Raw genomic sequence first — 22,319 nt, forward strand, 5'->3', positions numbered from 1 at the left:
AATGCTGCCTTGATGTCAAGGGCAGTCATTCTCATCTCATCTCTGGAGCCCAGCTCTTTTGTCCATGTTTGAACCAAGGCTGTAATGAGGTCAGGAGCGGAGTGGCCCTGGCTGAATCCAAACTAAGCGCCAGTGAACAGGTTATTGCTGTGCAAGTGCTGCTTGATAACATTGGCGACAGCACCTTCCTTCACTTTATCATGATCGAGAGTAGACTGGTGGGGCAGTAATTGGCCTGATAGGATTCGACCGGTTTTGTGTGTACGGATCATAACCTGGGCAATTTTCCACATTGCTGTATAGATGCCAGTTTTGTAGCTGTATTGGAACAGCTTGGCTAGGGGCATGACAAATTCTGGAGCACAAGTTTTCAGTGACATATTGCCGGAATATTATCAGAGGCCATAGCTTTTGCAATATCGAGTGCCTTCAGCTGTTTCTTGATACCACATAGATTGAATCAAGTTGGCTGAAGATTGGCATCTGTAATTTTGGGGACCTCAGGAAGAGGGCAAAATAGAGTAGCCAATTGCTTCTGCCTGAAGATGGTTGCACATGCTTCGGCCTCCTCTTTTACACTAATATGCTGAGCTCCCCCATCATTGGAATGGGGATATCTGTGAAGCCTCCTCCTGATCGCAGAGCTTTAATCTGATCCAGTAATTGTGGGATTGCTTAGCTCTGTTTCTCACATACTGCTTCCACTGTTTTGTATGCAAGTAGTCGTGTGTTGTAGCGTAACCAGGTTGACACCTCATTTTGAGGTAAGCCTGGTGCTGCACCTGCACTCTTCATTGAACCAGGATTGATTCCTTAGCTTGATGGTAATGGTAGAGTGCAGGATATGCAAGGCTATGAGTTTACAGCTTGTGGTCGAATGCAATTCTGCTGCTGATGGCCCACAGTACCTCATGGATGTCCAGTTTTGAGCTCCTAGATCAGTTCCGAATCTATCCCATTCAGCACCATGATAGCGCCACACAAGACGATAAAAGGGTTTTCACAGTGCAAACATGGGTCTTTTTTATTTCCACAACTCACTCCGATCTATACGGTCATGGATAGATGCCACTGCGGCAGGGAAACTGGTCCCTCTCGTTACAGATGATAGCATTCTCAGGCCAATAGGACCTCATGGGTGCCAAATGTGAAGCTATCAATTCTGTTCTGAATCTATCCTATTTAACATGGTGGTAATGTCACTTGACACAAGTGAGGCTGTCCTCAGTATGACAAGGGGACTCCATCTCGTCGGGGACTGAGCAGTGGACAGCCCTATTAATACTGCAATCGACAGTCACATCTGTAACAGGCAGATCGATAAGGGGGAGGTCAAAGAGTTTTTCCCCTCACCACCTGTTGCAAGTTTAGTTTGGCTGCTATTACCTTCAGAAATTGGCCAGCTTGGACAGTCATGGTGTTATCAAGCTACTCGTGTTGATGGAAAGGGAAGTAACCCAACTATAACAAAGAAATGGTTGGTCAGAGAACAGGCTCCAAGGTTTTTTGACGCTGAACTGGAGGTCTTGATGGAGGGAGTGGAAATGAGAGATGGTCTATATACTCAGGGGTGCCAGAAGGCTTTCTAGACACCTGGTGAGAAGGCTGTGGAAGTAGATAGCCGCCAAGTTCGATGCCACTAGAGCAGCCCTCAAGGACTCAGGTGCAGTGGCAAAGGAAACTTCTAATGACCTCATGCAAGTGATCAAGGTCTAAGAATGCATCTTCAAATGCCATATCCCACACCGTACCACATCTCCATCACTCACCTACAATCTCCATCAATTAAAGCTCAAAATTAACATTAATATGCTCAGCTCACTCTCACATACTTAACATTCTGCAAGCTTCACACACGCATCTGACAGCTTGAAGTGTCAGATATTAAACCATGACAGCCACATCACCCATATTGCAGGACACGCATTGACAATTTCCTCTCCTTTATAAAAATGGTCAGATGAAGAGGGGGAGAATAGTGTGCCTACATGTCCTAAACTCTATGGAGAAGATAGTGCTGGTCATACTGGACAGGCCATTATCAAGACTGCAGCCAGTAGTATCTTTTGAGGTGATGTTATTATACCTGATGCTCGTTCTCACATCCCACTTCTCAATCATCCCTTTCTGTCTTCTGACTTACAAACTTGTGATGGTAATACTATGCACCTCTTACTTTACATCCTCTCCTCACTATAACCTAACCCTTGTGCATTCTTCCTTCAGATATCCAAGAAGTGTAACCTGGCCAGGCAGTCGACGAACACCCAAGAAGGGAGTGATGCAGACACTGCACCATTACTGGATTGCACACTTGCAGCCACCTGTTCAGAAACTGACAGTATGTGTATCTACCAGGATAGATTAAAAACAGGATCGGCACATGGTGAGAAACTTGGCAGAGGTGCATTGCAATTAGGGTAGAAGGCAAGGATAGCACAGGTGTCAGCTAGCCAAAGAGGTCACACATGGAGGGCTTTGATGGGGCACCATGCAGAAGAATAGTGATGAATATTCACACTGAAATCTTTGCTGCATTGGAAACCCTGCGATCAATGTCAATGTGCATAGAGGAGTCAGCATTAACTTGGCAAAAGACTTTGCAGAGAACTTGGGGAGTCCATACTTTCCAGCATGGCAATGGAGCCAACTCCATGAACACAATTGTGGATCCAACCATGATGCAGTTCCTGATAGTTAAATGAAGCATATTCTACTATTCCACAGTTTCTCAATTATGAAATCCATTCCCCTCTCAAATTACAGGAGTACAACTAGGTTACTCGAAGAACTGGCTCAGAAGCAGTTAGTGAAAATTCTCTCTTGTAACAAACCTGCCACAGTGAACAACAACAGCCACCAGATCATACATGCGGTCCAAATTAATAGCATCTCCAGACGTATTAAACAGCCTCAGCTCCAGTGGAAACACTACTCGATAAGAGAGTTTTGTGTATCGATGCAATTGTTCCATGTATTTGAACCTCTTCAAGTGTAACGCAAGGATCATAGGTAGCTTCTTCACGCACATTCTGTCAACCAAAGACAAAATCAGTATAGAAAGGTTTATATAATAAATGCACACTCACTGCTGCTCATGCAGTGGTCTTTTAAAATGATCCAACCAAGATGACATTTTCAGCCAGTAAATGAAACAGTGAATGACAAATCTCACGATAGTCAAAAGACAAGTCCAGATGTGCGTGATTAGTTGCAGAAGACAAAAGCAAAATATATATAAGGAAATTTTGATTCCAGTTTTAATGGGTGATCAATGGGGACTCTGCATTACTTTGCACCCAGCCAAAGACATTCTACAGAGTAATACAGCAAATAACAGGATAATTTTCACCTGGAAGAGCAATATATGTTAAACTGTAAATCACACAAAGTAATGCCATGGATTAAAAAATGCGTTTTGGGGTATATAGAGATGTGATATAACTATATAAATGCAGGTTTTCTTTGTTTCTATTCATCTGGTTATTGATTGCTGACAAACACAAGAGTAATTTGATTCCCACTTCCTCATTACCGTAATATGTCTTATGCGTTCAGTTGTTCCTAACCCTAACTAATACCTGGCATAGATTAAGCACAGGCTAGTGATTTAAATATGATTTGTTTGGCAGTTTTATCTAAAACATTGTTGCAAATCAGCCACAAAGAAAAAAGGTACTCAAATTAGTGAAAGGAATATTTATCTACAAACTTCATGAAATGACAATACTAAATTACATATTACATACTTGTTACATGCTCACCTTTTCTGAGCTTCCTGTTTACTGCAGCATGTTTCACAATAATACTTGTGTTCACTGCACAGTGTTTCTGTGTTGCTGAAATCTCTGCAAATTAAAATTGTAAAAATATCACATCAGTATCGCCGTGCTTGTAAAACACTGAAGAAATAATTTCTGTGACTTTTATTAAAAAAAAATAGACTTTACAAAAGAAAATCGACTGCGCAGGAAGGTTCAAGCAACATTGTAATTTATAGACAATTGGGATTTGAAAGGGACGGTCAGCAAACAGTAAAGTTGAGCAGTGAGATCACCACACCGAGGCACAAATGGAGGCAGAGCATAAAAGCAAGGAAGCGACGATGAATCTTTATAAAACACTGGTTCAGCAATGCACTTTAGAAGGGATGTGACGGCTTCAGAGAGGGTGCAGAGAAGGTTTGAGAGAATGGTTCCAGTGATGAGGGACTTTAGTTGCATGGATAGATTTGAGCAGCTGGATTTTTTTTCGCCTTAAAGTGAAGGATGAAAGGAAATGTAATAATGGTGTTCAAATTCAAACAGACAGTAGAATCAGATAAACTGTTCCAGGTGGTGAAGGTCAAGAACGAGGACACCACTAGAAGATAAATGGCAAAAGAACCAATGGAGAGACAAGTGTTACGATCCCAGTTGATGATATAATTGGACGGGAAGGTCCCGGGATGGAACCCTGACACAAATTATTGTAAATTTCACTAAAAAATTGTTTTAACAACAGAAAAAAGCATTTGTTAAATAGAAAAAAATGTATTACAATATATTCCTTTCTCCTCCCCTCCAACCTCCCCTTCCCCTGCCCCCCAAGGTTAACAATTACACAAAGGTTTTAAGATCAACACAGATGACAGTACATTTGAAGCTAAAAGCATATTACTGCGGATACTGGAATCTGGAACAAAAACAAAAAATACTCGTCAATCTCAGGTCTGACAGCATCTGTAGAGAGAGAAGGGAGCTAATGTCGAGTCTGGATGACTTTGTCAAAGCTACATTTGAAGCTACAATGGTCTCATTAGCACACAAAGTCCTTTTCTGAAACGCACAGATTGGCTGTGGTCAAACACACACACCACTCTGAACCCAAGTTAGTATCTGTGGCTTTCTTCTCCGAATACATTTCAAAAACATGTTTTAAAATCTTCTCTCGCAATAAGACTTTCCATCAGCAGGTTGCATTCCAAAATCCACCACACGTTTTCCAAAGAACTCTTTTGAACAGTGAATCTACACCCTTCTACCAGCCAACCCAGCCAGGTTTTACACCAAACCTTTTGATTTCTTTGTCTTGACTGCTTTTACACACATATAAATTCCGATATCCAGCCAACGATTGCTCCACAATTATTTCAATTAACGTCTCAAACCGTAATAAGATATCACAAACCTTAGAGCCACTTCAGGTATCTTTGATACTCACTAACCACCAGCTCCTTTACAATTGTGTGACTTGAAATGAACAGTACCCTGTTCTGCTCCCAGCTCCTCCTTGTTTCTTTAACTTCAGGCTCCCTGGAAACGCATCTTAGTTTCCTGAAGTAGCTGTCCTTTAGATTTCTGACATTGGCTTTCTTAGCCATTAGCCCCATTGTATGGCCTTTCTTCTAGAAAAGCTGAGAGAGATGTTCCAGCAAAACTAAAGAACGGGTTTATTTTCCCTTACAAGGGCCTCGTTGCTAAGCAACTATATGTCGTCATCACATTGTAGCTCTTTCTCAAACACACACAAAAATCACTTAAAGTTACTTTTCTTTTCCTAACCAGAAAAAAACTCATTGCAATGCATTCCCAGAGTGCGTGTATGGTGGGTGCAGATTTAATTGTGGCTTTCAAAAGAGTATTGGATAAACACCTAAACAGAAAAAAAGTATGCAGGGTTACAGGGAAAGGGTGGGGGAGTGGGACCAGCTGAATTGCTCTTAGTGAACTGGCATGGATATGACAGGACAATTGACTTCTTTCTCTGTTGCCATTATTTTATGCAGCAATGTGCAATATTTTTTTTTTAAATAAACATTTTATTGAGGTATTTATGGTTTTATAACTATAACAGAAGAAACAGTGTACATACATTTATAAACATAGTGCAAAAGCCGTCTTCCTCTCTCACAGGTCTTACCTTTTCTAACCCCACAGCCCCCCCTTCTGATTACTGTTAATTTTCCTCAAAGAAGTCGACGAACAGCTGCACCTCCGGGCGAACCCTACTTGATTTTCTCCAGACAGAGAAAGCTGGCCATGTCAGTTAGCCAGGTCTCCGACTTCGGGGGCTTTGAATCCCTCCAAGTTAATAATATCAGTCTCCAGGCTACCAGAGAGGCAAAGGCCAGAACATCTGCCTCTTTCTCCTCCTGGATTTCCGGATCTACCGACACCCCGAAAATCACCACCTCTGGACTTGGTGCCACCCTTGTTTTCAACACTTTGGACATGACATCCGCAAACCCCTGCCAGAATCTCCTAATCTTCGGGCATGCCCAGAACATAAGGACATGGTTTGCTGGTCCGCCCGCACACCTTGCGCACCTATCTTCCACCCCAAAGAATCTGCTCATCCGGGCCACTGTCATGTGGGCCCAGTGAACGACCTTAAACTGTATCAGGCTAAGCCTGGCACATGTTGTGGACGCGTTGACTCTGCTCAACGCATCTGCCCAGAGACTAGCCTCTAACTCTCCTCCTAACTCCTCTTCCCATTTGTGTTTCAGCTCCTCGATCTGTGTTTCCTCTGACCCCATAAGCTCCTTATAAATGTCTGAAACCTTTCCTTCTCCCACCCACACTCTGGAAACTACCCTGTCCGGTATCCCCCTTGGTGGTAGGAGCGGAAAGGTCGAGACCTGACTGCGTAGGAAGTCCCGCGCCTGCAGGTAACTAAATTAATTCCCTCCTGTCAATTCAAATTTCTCCTCCAACTCCCTCAGGCTGTAAAAGCTCCCCTCTATAAACATATCTCCCACCCTCTTGATCCCGGTTCTCTGCCATCTCTGGAACCCTCCATCTAGCCTCCCCGGGGCAAACCGGTGATTATTGCAAATTGGAGACCAGACCGATGCTCCCTCTGCTCCCACGTCTCCTCCATTGCCCCCAGACTCTCAGGGCCGCGACTACCACGGGGCTGGTGGAGTAGCGTGCCAGCAGGAACGGCAGAGGTGCCGTTACCAACACCCCCAAACTAGTGTCCTTACAAGATGCCGCCTCTACTCGCTCCCACACGGACCCCCCGCCCCACCCACTTCCTAAGCATGGCTATATTCGTCGCCCAGTAATAATTACTAAAGTTCGGGTGCGCCAACCCGCCCTCATCCCGGCTGCGCTCCAACATCCCCTTTTTAACTCGCGGGGTCTTACCCGCCCATACAAAGCCAGAGATCACCATGTTGGCCCGTTTAAAAAAGGACCGAGGAATAAAGATGGGGAGGCACTGAAACACAAACAGGAATCTCGGGAGAACCGTCATTTTCACTGTCTGTACCCTCCCAGCCAGTGACAGCAGGAGCGGGTCCCACCTTCGAAAATCATCCTTCATTTGGTCTACTAGTCGGGCCAGATTAAGCTTGTGCAGCCGTTCCCATTCCCACGCCACCTGGATGCCTAGGTACCGAAGCCTTCCCCCTACCACTCTAAACGGCAGCTCCCCCAATCGCCTCTCCTGCCCCCTTGCCTAGATCGCGAACATCTCGCTTTTTCCCCATGTTCAATTTGTAGCCCGAAAACCAGCCAAAATCCCCCAGAATCCCCATAATTTCTTCCATCCCTCCAATGGGTCCGAAACATATAGAAGCAGGTTGTCTGCGTATAGCGAGACTCTGTGCTCCACCACCCACCCAGACCAGCCCCTTCCAGCCCTTTGAGGCTCTCAACGCAATTGCCAGTGGTTCTATGGCCAGTGCGAACAACAGCAGGGAGAGGGGGCATCCTAAAATAGCCCAATGTCAGCCTGTTCGTCCGAACACTTGCTACGGGAGCCTGATACAGCTGCCGAACCCAGTCAATGAAGCCCCGCCCAGTACCTCCCACAGATACTCCCATTCCACCCGGTCAAATGCCTTCTCTGCATCCATTGCGATCACTACCTCTACGTCCCTACCCTCTGGGGGCATCATGATAATGTTCAACAGCCTTCTTACATTGGCTGCCAACTGCCTCCCCTTAACAAATCCTGTCTGGTCCTCCCCAATCACATCCGGAATGCAGTCTTCAGTCCTTATCCCGCTTCAGGATCAATGAGATAGTGGCCTGTGACATCGTCGGGGAAGCCCCCCTCTCTCCCTTGCCTCATTAAATGTCCTCATCAGCAGTGACCCCAACATCCCAGAGAACTTTTTGTAAAACTCCACCATGGGGTACCCATCCAGTCCTGGGGCTTTACTCGACTGCATGGCCTTCAGCCCATCTGCTATCTCTTCCAACCCGATAGGGGCCCCAGCCCTTCTACCAAGTCTTTGTCAACCTTTGGGTACGTCAGCCTCCCTAAGAATTGCCTCATCCCCTCCGGCCCAGCTGGGGGTTCCGACTCATAGAACCCTGTAGAATTCCTCGAATGCCTTATTGACCCCAGCTGAATCTCCGACCAGGTTCCCATCCCTGTCCCTTACTTTCCCAATTTCCCTGGCCGCCTCCTGCTTTCTAAGCTGCTGCGCAAGCATTCCACTGGCCTTCTCCCCATATTCATAGATTGACCCCCTCGCCTTCCTTAGCTGCTCCACCGCCTTCCCTGTAGTTAACAAGCCGCCTGTAGCCTCCGTCGTTACCTTAGAAGCCCTGCCTCGGAGGTCTCCGCATACCTCCTGTCGACCTGTAGTATTTCCTTTATCAGTCGGTCCATCTCTGCTCTGTCTGGCTTCTCCCTGTGAGCCCGTATCGAGATCAGCTCCCCTCTAACCACTGCCTTCAGTGCCTCCCAGACCTCTGCATCCGAAACTCCCCCCGTGTCGTTGACTTCCAGATAGTTCTGGTTACATTTCGTCAGCCGCCCACACACCTCCTCATCAGCTAAAAGTCCCACGTCCAGCCTCCGGTGCGGGCGCTGACTTCCCTCCTTGCTCGCCTGTAGGTCAACCCAGTGTGGGGCATGATCCGAGATCGTGATCGCTGAATACTCAAGTGTCCACTACCCCAGTCAGTAAAGTCCTATTCAGGATTTTAAAAAGTCAATCCGAGAGTACACTTTACGCACGTGCGAGTAGAAGGAAAACTCCTTCACTCTCGGCCGCCCAAATCTCCATGGGTCCCAACCCCCCCCCCCCCCAACTCGGTCGCCCAAATCTCCATGGGTCCAACCCCCCCCCCCACCCCCCACTCGGCCGCCCAAGTCTCCATGGGTACAACCCCCCACGCTCCCCCATTTGCTCCGTAAACCCCTTTAGCTCCTTTGCCATTGCCGGCACCCTGCCTGTCCTCGAGTTAGATCGGTCTAGCCCTGGGTTAATGGACTGTGTTGAAGTCCCCCCCATGACCAGCTTATGCGAATCCAGGTCCAAGATCTTCCCCAACATCCTCTTTATGAACTCCACATCATCCCAATTCGGCGCATACACATTCACGAGTACCACAGGCAGCCCCTCCAGTTTCCCACTGACCACAATGTACCGACCACCCCCCCCCCCCCCCCCCCCCCCCCATGTCCGCAACTATACTTCCCACTTCGAATGACACTCGCTTATTAATCAGGATCGCGACCCCTCTAGTCTTAAGAGTCCAGCCCCAAGTGAAAAACATGTCCGACCCATCCCTTCCTTAGTCTGACCTGGTCAGTTACTCTAAGGTGCGTCTCCTTAAACATTGTCGCATCCGCCTTCAGTCCCCTCAAATGTGCGAACACGCGTGCCCTTTTAACTGGCCCATTTAGCCCTCTTACGTTCCATGTGATCAGCCTGGTTGGGGGGCTTCTCCCCCTCTTTCCGCCCCCCCCCTCCCCTCACGCTGATCAGCCATCACCTTTCATGGGCCAGTCTCCAGCCCGCCCCCCAGCAGCCTCCGTCCCAGACCTCCCTATTGTCCCACAGCAAAAGTCCCTCCCCCGTCAGCCGAACATTTAACATTTCTCCCCCCTCTCCCCCCTAGTAACAGCACTATACACACAGCCCCCTTCAACAAGCATACCATCTGCTCACCCCCCACTGCGCTTCCGTGAGCTAGCCCGCCCAGCTAGCTGGTGGCCCCCGCCCATGGCGCCAAACATTTTCCCACCTATTGTTCTCTCACCCCCCCCCCCACCCACATATGCAAATGTAAACAATCCCAAGCCAATTGCCCAAAAGAAACACAAGGAAAATCAAAAAGATCCAACATCTAACATTCACAACTCCATCCCCCATCAGTGCAAATGCAAATGCAGACCCCAAATCAATACAGAAGGTATTACAAGTAACGACCAAAGACAAAAAAATGTCTTCCCTTTTAAAAATAACAAAAAAAACATGAACACTGCAGCAAAGTTCAGTCCAAACACTTCAGTCCGCTACCAGCCCTTTCCTTCTAGCGAGGTCCATCGCTTCCACGGGCGACTCGAAGTAGAAGTGTTGCGCTTCGTGAATAACCCAAAGACGGGCCGGATACAGCAGTCCAAACTTTACCTTCTTCTTAAAAAGGGTCGATTTTATCTGGTTGAACCCTGCTCTTCTCCTGGCCACGTGCGCGCTCAGATCCTGATATATTCGCAGGATGCTGTTCTCCCATTTGCAGCTCCATGTCGGCCTGGCCCACCGTAGAATGCACTCCTTGTTCAGATAACTGTGGAATCTCACCACCATTTCTCTCAAGGGGGGGGGGGGGGGGGGGGGGGTCACCTACACACAGCTTCCTTGCTAGCGCTCTGTGCGCCCTGTCCACCTCTAAGGGTCGGGTGAACGTCCCCTCCCCTAGTAGCTTCTTAAACATACCCGCTATGTATGCCCCTGCATTCGTTCCTTCGGATCCCTCTGGGAGACCCACGATTCTCAGGTTCTGGGGGCGGGACCCGTTCTCTAGGTCCTCCACCTTCTCCTGGAGCCTTTTCTGCTGGTCTCTCAGTAGCCTCACCTTCAACTCCACTGCAGCTTGGTGCTCCTCATGCTCAGTCAGTTCTTTCTCCACTTTCTGGATCGCACGATCTTGAGCACCAGTCAGAGCTTCAGCCACGCAATCGACTCCTTATCGGGTCTAAGCGTTCCTGTTTCTGCTTGGCAAAGCCCTCCTGTATGAACTGCATCAACTGCTCCGTCGACCGCTGGGTCGTCGAGCCAGTACTCAGGTTGTCCACCATGCTTTCTGCTGCTGCAGCCTCAGCCCAAGCCTTCTCCGTTCGCCTATTTCTTCCTTTGCGAGCACTCCTGGTCCGCTTCTCCATGCACTGATGTAGGATTCCTCGTCACAGTTGCGTCCAACACCAATTTTCCACTTTAGATCCAACAAAAAAATCAGGGAAAAAGGTCCAAAGTTCCGACCCGAGCGGGAACCACCAAATGTGCAACCTACTCCTTCATAGCCGCCACTGGAAGTCAGCAATGTACAACGTTAAGATGTTGGAAAAGGATTCACATTCATAAACCCAAATAGTGGCAAGTTTCTAACTTTTGATAAAACTCTAATGGGGCTGAGTAAAGAGGACAGCTGAAAGTCGTATTTCCCTGTGGGAAGTAAAGGACAGAAAACTAAACATTTGTCCATCTTCCCTGAATGCATTTTCAACAGGATTTAGGGAGAGGAAAGTAGGGAGGAGAAAAAGCAGAATTCCTGTTTAATTCCATTTCTTTCAGGAATGCTGAGTGTTTAGCAGATGAGGGGGTGTGCGGGCGGGTGAGGGAGGCCATTCAGAACTATTTGGAGATAAATGACACGGGAAGTTTCAACAGCAACGGTACGGGAATTGTTGAAGGCAGTGGTTAGGGGGGAGCTAATTTTGATACGGGCTCATAGGGAGAAGGTGGAGCGGGTAGAGATGGATAGGCTGGTTAGGGAAATACTCCAGGTGGACAGAAGGTATTCTGAAGCCCCGGAGGCGGGACTGTTGAAGGAGTGGCAGAAGCTGCAGATGGAGTGTGATCTGTTATCCACAGGGAAGGCGAGAGGGGCGATATAGGAGTATGGGAAGAAGGCCAGTAGGATGCTAGCACACCAGCTAAGGTAGAGGGAGGCGGTCAGGGAGATAGGAAGAGTGAAGGACGAAGGGGGGAACACGGTCGTGGACCCAGCAGAGGTGAATGGGGTTTCATGGAGTTTTATAGTCGGCTGTATGAGTCGGAACCCCCAGCTGGGGTGGAGAGGATGAGGCAGTTTATGGAAGGGCTGGAGTTTCCGAAGGTGGAGGAAAGGTTAGTGGAGGGGTTGAGAGCCCCAATCGGGATTGTAGTAGTAGTAGAGGGATTGGAGGCCATGAAGTCGGGCAAGGCCCCGGGACAATTGAATATGGGCAAGAGTGAGGTTTTTGTGATCCAGGCGAGGGGGTAGGAGAGGAGACTGTGGGAGTTGCCGTTTGAAGTGGTGGGAGGGAGTTTTTGTTACTAGAGAATTCAGGTGGCTCGGGGCTGGGAGCAGTTACATAAAATTAAATTTGACCCGGTTAGTTGAACAAATGAAGAAGGACTTTCGGAGGTGGGACATGCTCCCGTTGTTTCTGGCGGGGAGGGTACAGACCATAAAAATGACGGTCCTCCCAAGATTTCTGTTTGTTTTCCAGTGCCTCCCTATTTTTATACCAAAGGCCTTTATTAAGCGGGTGAATAGGGTGATCTCTGGTTTTGTGTGGGCGGATAAAACCCCACGAGGAAAGAAAGTGCTGCTGGAGCGGAGCCATTGGGGGGGGGGGGGGGGGGGGGCTGACACTGTCGAACTTTAGGAACTACTACTGGGTGGCAAATATAGCCATGATTCGTAAATGTGTAGTGGGGGAGCGGTCGGTGTGAGAGTGGTAGAGGTGGCCTTGTGTAAGGACACAAGTCTGGGGGCATTGGTAACGGCCCGGTACTCCACAGTGCAAGGGTGGCAGTGCCAATACGACCATAAGACCAAGGAGCAGAATTTGGCCACTCGGCCCATCGAGTCCGCTCTGCCATTCAATCATGGCTGATATTTTTCTCATCCCCATTCTCCTGCCTTTTCCCCATAACCCCTGCCCAGGTGCCGTTCGCCTGTTCCACCTTGTGTGGACCAGTGCTGAACAGCACCCAGCTGCGGCCTCGCTGGGGAAGCCGGTAGATCCCAGGAGATCCCGGGTAAGATCATCGAAGTTGGTTTAAAACCGACTTGGGTCTCACCCCTTTTGGGCATCACTCTGACTCTGACGCCTCGCGGAACTTGGGTAGATCCTGCGAGGCATGAAGGCTGCCAGGAAGCTCGTGGGAGGCCTTGCCCATCATCCACCGGCCGCACCATGCTCAAGCAAGAGCACAACACGGCCAGTGGATCATGCCCCTTATCTTTATAACCTTCTGGAATCAACAGGGAATTCAACAATTTATCATAACCACCAGTTTACTTTTCCAGGCAGCAGTTGCTGGGTAACAATTCTGCTGCTATCTATGTACACTTCATCCAGAACTGTTTTTAGTTTTTCAACTTGCTACGTTATCTTTCCCATTTGCCTTGCACCAATCATCCCTTTTATCATTTAATTGGTCTTCCCTTCCATCCTATTATATTCGTTCTTTCCGACCCTCATTCAGATCTAATGAGAAGTCATTGCCCTGAAACGTCAACTCTGATGCTAGCTGGCCTGCTGAGTATTTCCAACAATTTTAAGTTTTTACTCCTAACAATCAAAAAATATCAACAGAGATCTCATGGCGAACTGGGGCGTCATTCTCCGCCGGCGGGAGTCTCCGTTTTGCCGGCGCCCGGGGGTTTCCCGACGGCGTGGGGCTGCCCCACAATGGGAAACCCCATTGACCGGCCGGTGTTACGGAGACTCCCGCCGGCCGGTCGGGGCAGAAATGTGGCGGGGCGGGTAGGAGAATTTCGCCCCTGATCTCCCCATTTTTACCAGGCTCACAATTCTGCTTCACACTTCAGGCGGGTGAATGGATGAGTGTGTTAAAATGAACTTTTAAATTAATAATCGTGTAGATGTGAGCTGCCTGAAAGTGTGTAAAAGTAAGGCATTCTTTTCCTCGTTCATCATTCTATTTTTATTCTTTCACTACACAGTCCAATAGACACGAACACACCAGAATTTAAGCTGCAACGGCTACTGCTGGAAGCCACTGGAGTTAAAGTATTTACAGTTTGGAATGCTAATCCCCTTCAGAATGTCCAATTTGCTAAATGAGGATTTCAGGATCCCTGGTAGTTTTTCCTGCTTCTGTCAAACAATACTTGGAAAAACAAAAGAAATGGAGAGGAATGCCAGTTTTAGATAAATCAAACCTCTGTCTCTATAAGCTTGATTGGAGTCAAAATTATTGCCTTAAAAAGACAGCTTTATGCATGCAATCTTTCAGATACTAATGTGATCACGACTTACCTGAGGCAGTGTGTAATTGATGTGTTCTGTTCCACGTCAACTGAAAGATCCAGAAAATCTTCATCTTTGCTGCTAACCTGTAGAATTACCCATTTAGGCAGTAAAATTAGTTCATTGGGGCACTGAATACAAGAACAAGGAAGTCATGCAAAACCTTCACAAATAGGTCACAGCTGGAGCATGGTGTACAATTCCACGCACCGTACTTTACGGAGAATGAAAAGGCTCTGGGGAGAGTACAGAGGCGGTGAATCAGAATAAGGCCAGGGATTTCAGTTATGTGGAAAGATGGGACCATCTGGGGAATTATTGTCTTTGCGCACTACGATTATAGAGGTATTCAAAATTATGCAGGGATAGTTACACCCTGCTTGCTCGATTTCCTCTGGCAAGTGGGATGGCAACCAGCGATAAATTTAGAGGGCAAATGAAGAGAAATCTCCTCACACGGATGGTTAAGTTCTGAAACACATTAGCTGATAGTATGGTGAAATGAAATTCCACAGCAACTTGAAAATGGCAATGGGGCATGAACTTGGAAGGACCCAACTTGCAGGGTTAGGCAACTAAATTAGACAACCCGGTAGAGAAAATAAGTCTTCATGACTTTTGTGCTGACTTCCTTTACTGATAAAGGTCAAAGGGCAATGGTTCGAGTCAGAGATGGTCATTTCCGGGTACTTTTGTGACACAATGTTACATGCCACTCGGGTGGATTTACGATGAAACACACCATGCCTCGAATAAATGCAGAACAAAACCAGACAGTGATGTGATTGGATGAGAAGCAAAGTGTTGGGGAAAGAAGGGGAAAAGAATTCAAATAGTTGAGTTGCCTCGGACCCGAGCAGCTGTCGGGGAAAAGCACTACGGCAAAGGCCAGGCGGCGGTGGTGAGCATCAGGTGGGTGTGCACGTGAGAAGAGGCAGCGGAGCAAATGGAGGAGGACCCATGAGGAGAGGCAGCAGAGCGGACAGAGGAGGACCCATGAGGCGAGGCAGCTCCGCAAAGGGAGGAGGACACATGAGGCGAGGCAGTGAAGCGGATGGAGGAGGACCCTTGAGGCGAGGCAGTGAAGCGGATGGAGGAGGACCCATGAGGCGTGGCAGCGGAGCAGATGGAGGAGGACCCATGAGGCGAGGCAGTGAAGCGGATGGAGGAGGACCCATGAGGTGAGGCAGCTCCGCAAACGGAGGAGGACACATGAGGCGAGGCAGCTCCGCAAATGGAGGATGACCCATGAGGCGAGGCAGTGAAGCGGACGGAGGAGGACCCATGAGGCGAGGCAGCGGAGCAGACGGAGGAGGACCCATGAGGCGAGGCAGTGGAGCAGACGGAGGAGGACCCATGAGGTGAGGCAGCGGAGCAGACGGAGGAGGACCCATGAGGCGAGGCAGTGGAGCAGACGGAGGAGGACCCATGAGGCGCGGCAGCGGAGCAGACGGAGGAGGACCCATGAGGCGAGGCAGCGGAGCAGACGGAGGAGGACCCTTGAGGCGAGGCAGTGAAGCGGATGGAGGAGGACCCATGAGGCGTGGCAGCGGAGCAGATGGAGGAGGACCCATGAGGCGAGGCAGTGAAGCGGATGGAGGAGGACCCATGAGGCGAGGCAGCTCCGCAAACGGAGGAGGACACATGAGGCGAGGCAGCTCCGCAAATGGAGGATGACCCATGAGGCGAGGCAGTGAAGCGGACGGAGGAGGACCCATGAGGCGAGGCAGCGGAGCAGACGGAGGAGGACCCATGAGGCGAGGCAGTGGAGCAGACGGAGGAGGACCCATGAGGTGAGGCAGCGGAGCAGACGGAGGAGGACCCATGAGGCGAGGCAGCGGAGCAGACGGAGGAGGACCCATGAGGCGAGGCAGTGGAGCAGACGGAGGAGGACCCATGAGGCGAGGCAGCGGAGCAGACGGAGGAGGACCCATGAGGCGAGGCAGCGGAGCAGACGGAGGAGGACCCAAGACGAGGCAGCTGAGCAGACGGAGAAGGACCCATGAGGCGAGGCAGTGAAGCGGATGGAGGAGGACCCATGAGGCGAGGCAGCGGAGCAGACAGAGGAGGACCCAAGGCGAGGCAGCGGAGCAGACGGAGGAGGACCCATGAGGCGAGGCAGCGGAGCAGACGGTGAAGGACCCATGAGGCGAGGCAGCGGAGCAGACGGAGGAGGACCCAAGGCGAGGCAGCGGAGCAGACGGAGGAGGACCCATGAGGCGAGGCAGCAGAGCAGACGGAGAAGGACCCAAGACGAGGCAGCAGAGCAGACAGAGGAGGACCCATGAGGCGAGGCAGCGGAGCAGACGGAGAAGGACCCATGAGGCGAGGCAGCGGAGCAGACGGAGAAGGACCCATGAGGCGAGGCAGCGGAGCAGACAGAGGAGGACCCAAGGCGAGGCAGCGGAGCAGACGGAGGAGGACCCATGAGGCGAGGCAGCAGAGCAGACGGAGAAGGACCCAAGACGAGGCAGCTGAGCAGACGGAGAAGGACCCATGAGGAGAGGCAGCGGAGCAGACGGAGAAGGACCCATGAGGCGAGGCAGCTGAGCAGACGGAGAAGGACCCATGAGGCGAGGCAGCGGAGCAGACGGAGGAGGACCCAAGGCGAGGCAGCAGAGCAGACGGAGAAGGACCCATGAGGCGAGGCAGTGAAGCGGATGGAGGAGGACCCATGAGGCGAGGCAGCGGAGCAGACGGAGGAGGACCCATGAGGCGAGGCAGCGGAGCAGACGGAGGAGGACCCAAGGTGAGGCAGCGGAGCAGACGGAGGAGGACCCATGAGGCGAGGCAGCGGAGCAGACGGAGAAGGACCCATGAGGCGAGGCAGCGGAGCAGACGGAAGAGGACCCAAGAGAAGAGGCAGCGGAGGGGACACCCGAGGCGAGCAAGCTGAGGACGACACCCAAGGCGAGGCAGCGGAGCAGACGGAGGAGGACCCATGAGGCGAGGCAGCAGAGCAGACGGAGAAGGACCCAAGACGAGGCAGCTGAGCAGACGGAGAAGGACCCATGAGGCGAGGCAGCGGAGCAGACGGAGGAGGACCCATGAGGCGAGGCAGCAGAGCAGACGGAGGAGGACCCAAGACGAGGCAGCTGAGCAGACGGAGAAGGACCCATGAGGCGAGGCAGCGGAGCAGACGGAGGAGGACCCATGAGGCGAGGCAGCGGAGCAGACGGAGAAGGACCCATGAGGCGAGGCAGTGAAGCGGATGGAGGAGGACCCATGAGGCGAGGCAGCGGAGCAGACGGAGGAGGACCCATGAGGCGAGGCAGCGGAGCAGACGGAGGAGGACCCAAGGCGAGGCAGCGGAGCAGACGGAGGAGGACCCAAGGCGAGGCAGCAGAGCAGACGGAGAAGGACCCATGAGGCGAGGCAGTGAAGCGGATGGAGGAGGACCCATGAGGCGAGGCAGCGGAGCAGACGGAGGAGGACCCATGAGGCGAGGCAGCGGAGCAGACGGAGGAGGACCCATGAGGCGAGGCAGCGGAGCAGACGGAGGAGGACCCAAGGTGAGGCAGCGGAGCAGACGGAGGAGGACCCATGAGGCGAGGCAGCGGAGCAGACGGAGAAGGACCCACGAGGCGAGGCAGCGGAGCAGACGGAAGAGGACCCAAGAGAAGAGGCAGCGGAGGGGACACCCGAGGCGAGCAAGCTGAGGACGGGAGGGTTGATAGCGAGTGTTGCAGGAAACCAATGATCAGAATCACTGTTTCATAGAAGAGGCAAGGGTTTTTCTCGGGCTCTTTGATGCTTATCTCATTCTTAATGCTGACTTGACGTCAAGTGCAGTCACTCTCACTTCAAGTTCAACTCTTTTGTCCACATTTGGACCAAGACTGTAACAGGGTCAGGTGCCGAGTGGCCCTGGTAGAAACTAAGCTGAGCATCAGTGAGCAGGTACTGCTTCATAGCACTATTGACCATTGACCAGCCCTTCAATCACTTTACTGACGGTCAAGAGCAGACTGATGGGGCAGTAATTGGCCGGGTTGGATTGTCCTCCTTTTCTTTTGGACAGGTCATAATTGGGACAATTTTCCACAACGCCGGGTAGATGCCAGCTTTGTTGGAACAGTTTCGCCGTGGGGCTGGACTAGTTCTAAAGTACAAGTCTTCCACACTAATGCTGGGATATTGTCAAGGTCCACAGCCGTTGCAGTGTACAGGGTCTTCAGCCACTTCTTGATGTCACATGGAGTGAATTAAAATCACTTCATTGAATCCTGCTATCACTTTGGGGGAAATTAACTTCACATCACCTTAACATTTTCTCTAAAGAGCAGCCCCTCTGACAACACAGCACTCTATCGAGGAGGAGTGTGGTTTGACCAATTCAGAAAAGTAAAAATGTACATTCTTTAAATAAGTTCTCCTCAATTCTAAGACCAAATAAAAACATTAGGTGGTAAAATATGTGACTTGTTCTCCCAAACTTGCCACACCCCTAACCAAGCTGTTCCAGTACAACACAGGCATCTACCCAGCAATGTGGAAAATTGCCCAGGTTGTGTTCTGTACACAACAGGACAAATGCAACCGGGCCAATTACTGGGCTATCAGTCTATTCTCATCATCAGCAAAGTGATAGAAGGAGTCAACAGTGCTATCAAGCGGCACTTTACTCAGCAATAACCTGCTCATGGATGCTCAGTTTGGGTTCTGCCAGGGTCACTCAGCTCCTGACCTCATTCGAGCCTTGGTTCAAACATGGACAAAAGAGCTGAATGCCAGAGGTGAGGTCAGAGTGACTGCCCATGGCATCAAGGCAGCATTTGACCGAGTATGGCATCAAGAAGCCCGAGTTAAAGTGGGGAAACTTTCCGCTGGTTGTAGTCATACCTGGCACAAAGGAAAATGGTGGTGGTGGTTGGAGGTCAATCATCTCAGATACAGGACATTACTGCAGGAGTTCCTCGCGGTAGTGCCCTAGGCCCAACCATCATCTTTTTTTTTTAACGCATTTTATCCAAACAGGTTACAGCAAATAAACACCCCCGGGAAACATTCTTCCCAACAATCAACTATACAGTTTGTACAGATTTTTCTCCTTTTTCACCCCCCCCCCCCACGACAAACAGCTCCTCACACACAGTCACAAACATCCACCACCTTTTCTCAAGCTCCCCTGCTGAGCCCCTTAACTCATACTTCATCTTCTCTAACCGCAGGAAGTCGTACAGGTCACCCAACCATGCTGCTACCCCTGGTGGCAATGCAGACTGCCACGCCAGCAAAATTCGTCACCGTGCAATCAGAGAGGCGAAGGCCAAGGCATCGGCCTTCCTCTTCTCCATGAGCTCCGGCTTCTCTAAAACCCGAAATATCACCACCAAAGGGTCCGGGTCCACTCCCTCCTCCACAATCCTGGCGAAGACTGCGAACACTCCCGCCCAGAATCTTCCCAATTTTTCACAACCCGGGACTTCCCGTGGCGTATGTGAGCGGAGCGGTCGCAGCAAAAAGGCTCCCGCAGGTCCACGAAGTCAGGGCTATTTCAGGGGGTCTCCGGGTAAAAGAAAATCGGGAGAAGGGGAACTGGGCCCTCGGGAGCAGAGCGATCCCCCCCCTTTCTCTCCCCCCCCCACGGCAGCAGAGCACAGGGCAGGACAAGCGGTGGCCAGGACCGAAGCAGCAACCCAGACCGAAGCGGGGGCCGAACCTGCAGGGAGGAAGGAACGGAGGAGCGACCGACAATCCCCCCCCCTCCTCCCCAAGCAGGAGAGCGCAGGGTGCGACAAGCGGTGGCCCGGACCAAGCAGCAGGGAACGAAGCGGGGACTGACCGACCGACCCCCACCGGCGCGACCACCATGAGGCAGGAACAAAGAGGGACTCCCGACCAGAAGCCTCTCTCTCTCTCGCCCTGGGTGAGTGAGGGAAAAGGAAGGAAAAAAGAACTTTTGCAAAAACAAAACTCTGAAAAGAAAACTTTTAAACTTTTAAAACTTTAAATTCTTTTGGCACTTTTTTTTCTTCTCTCTTTTTCTCACCCAAAACAAGTTCACCTGAGAATTTTATAAAAGAGGAAAAATAAAGTGGTAAGGGAGAGAAGGGAGGGGAGAAGAAAAAGGGAAGAAACAGGAAAAAAAAAAAGGGGGGGGGAAAAAATGCCAGAAGGGAGCCAAAGCAGAGGGAGGAGGGGCACCAAAGGCAGACGGGGCAATGGGCGAGCCAGTTCAGACGAGCTAATCAGCGCACGAAGCAGCAGAACGGAAGTATTGCCGCATCAGAGAGAGCTGGGCAGACAGGTGCAGTCTCTCCCGGGGCCAGGTGGGAGCTGGAACTGGAAGGTAGCCTTTGCCGATGCGCTGAGGGAACATCAGCAGATAAACAAGGCAGAGGCTAGGGCAGTTATAGAGGCCGCAGTGCAGGCAGCAATGGCCAAGGCCCTGGACAGAGCAGAGGAGAAATTGGACGCCCAAGGGAGAAACTGGAAGCCCAAGAGGCGACCATTAAGGAGCTGGAGAAAGCAGCGACTGACATGAGCGACCGGATCACAGCCCTGGAGAGTGAGGTGACGAGACTGGGCACAACAGAGGGGAGCCTGAAGGGCAGGGTGGACGACCAGGAAAACCGCTCGAGGCGGCAAAATGTCAGGATAGTGGGCCTACCAGAGAGGATCGAGAGTAGAAACCCCACAACATATGTGGCTGAGATGCTGGCCAACTTAGTGGGGAGGAAAACCTTTCCCAACCCACCAGAAATGGACAGAGCACACCGGTCGCTGCGCCCGAAGCCCAAGGCAGGGGACCACCCGAGAGCAGTTATAGCTAAACTGCACCGGTACCAAGATAGGGAAACAATCCTGCGCTGGGCCAGGAAAAACAGAACCTGCAAATGGGAAGGACACGGCATTAAAATTTACGAGGACATTAGGGCAGACCTAGCCAGGAGACGGGCCGGGTTTAATAGAGCGAAAGCAGCTCTTCACAAGAGCAAAGTGCGTTTTGGCATGCTGCACCCAGCGAAACTCTGGGTCACATACCAAGAAAGAGAATACTTCTTTACAGCCCCTGCCGAAGCAAACAAGTTTGTCGAAGAACATGGGCTGGAAAACCACCAGCGAGGGTAGAAATGAGGGGCCCCTGGCAAGGGGCAACGCCAGGATCCCCCACACCCGTCACGGCGAGCGCACCCTGAACAAAGAGCAAACCACTGCCCGAGGGACCGCTTCAGGTGAGAGGCCAGGCCCCAGCACGAGGGAACGAGAGTAACGGAGAAGGGCGAGCAAGCAAGAGGAGTGCAGGGTAGGAGAGAGGAAGAGCGGGCAGAAAACCGCAGAGGCTGGGCAGGGGAGAAGCGAGACAGTAACTCCAGAGGGTGGGGTGGGGACCGCTCAACACAGGCGGGAGGGGGGAGAAAAGGGCGAGACCGGGAGAGGGGTGGGGGGGACACAGGGAGGGGGAGACCCCGGGGGGGGGGGGGGGGGGGGGGGGGGGGGAGACACGACACAGGGAAGGAGGGACAAACAAGGTTAGAAAAGGAATAGGGCTACAAAGTGCCACAACCAAGGGCTCGAAAGAAGGAATCGCTGCAAGCACCCACCCAGTACGGTCTCTGGGTGAAGGGAGACCCCCAGAGTGCAGGGGACCACCCGCATGGCGGACGCACAGTGGGCGGCCATGTCGGGTGCCCCCGGGACAAAGGGAAACCCCGGAGCGCAGGGACCCAACCGCATGGAGAGAGCAGTGACAGCGGCCATCCTGGACGGCCCCCTAACAAAGGGAAACTCCGGAGGGCAGGAGCGCGTCCACCGGGTAAGTATGGTTAATCCCACAGGAGCGAGGGGGCAGAAGCCCCCCCACCAGGATAGTCACCTGGAATGTAAGGGGACTCAATGGCCCAGTGAAGAGATCCAGAGTCCTCATCCACCTAAGAAATATGAGGGCCGACATAGTCTTCCTCCAAGAGACACCTGAGAGAGCAGAACCGACTGTGGGTAAGAAAGGGCTGGGTGGGACAAACCTACCATTCCTGCTATGGGACAAGGGCCAGGGGGGGTGGCGATATTGATCGGCAAAAGGACAATGTTTAGGGCGACAAGGACGGTTACGGACCCAGGGGGACGGTACGTCATGGTCAGCAGGAGCGCGTACCACCGGG

General features: G+C 51.2%; 1 protein-coding gene across 2 annotated transcripts in view; it reads right to left on the reverse strand.

Moving 5' to 3' along the window:
- Positions 1-22,319, reverse strand: part of usp46 (ubiquitin specific peptidase 46) — a 112,171-nt gene that overhangs the window by 18,205 nt on the left and 71,647 nt on the right. For both annotated transcript variants that reach the window (XM_072496758.1, XM_072496757.1), the window contains 3 exons: positions 14,224-14,300; positions 3,765-3,848; positions 2,835-3,032 (listed from right to left, as the gene is read on the reverse strand). In XM_072496758.1, the coding sequence (XP_072352859.1) occupies positions 2,835-3,032; positions 3,765-3,848; positions 14,224-14,300 (359 nt within the window). The remainder of the gene's footprint in view (positions 1-2,834; positions 3,033-3,764; positions 3,849-14,223; positions 14,301-22,319) is intronic.

The sequence above is a fragment of the Scyliorhinus torazame genome, chromosome 3, assembly GCF_047496885.1.
Source record: "Scyliorhinus torazame isolate Kashiwa2021f chromosome 3, sScyTor2.1, whole genome shotgun sequence".
In the NCBI taxonomy this organism is placed as follows: domain Eukaryota; kingdom Metazoa; phylum Chordata; class Chondrichthyes; order Carcharhiniformes; family Scyliorhinidae; genus Scyliorhinus; species Scyliorhinus torazame.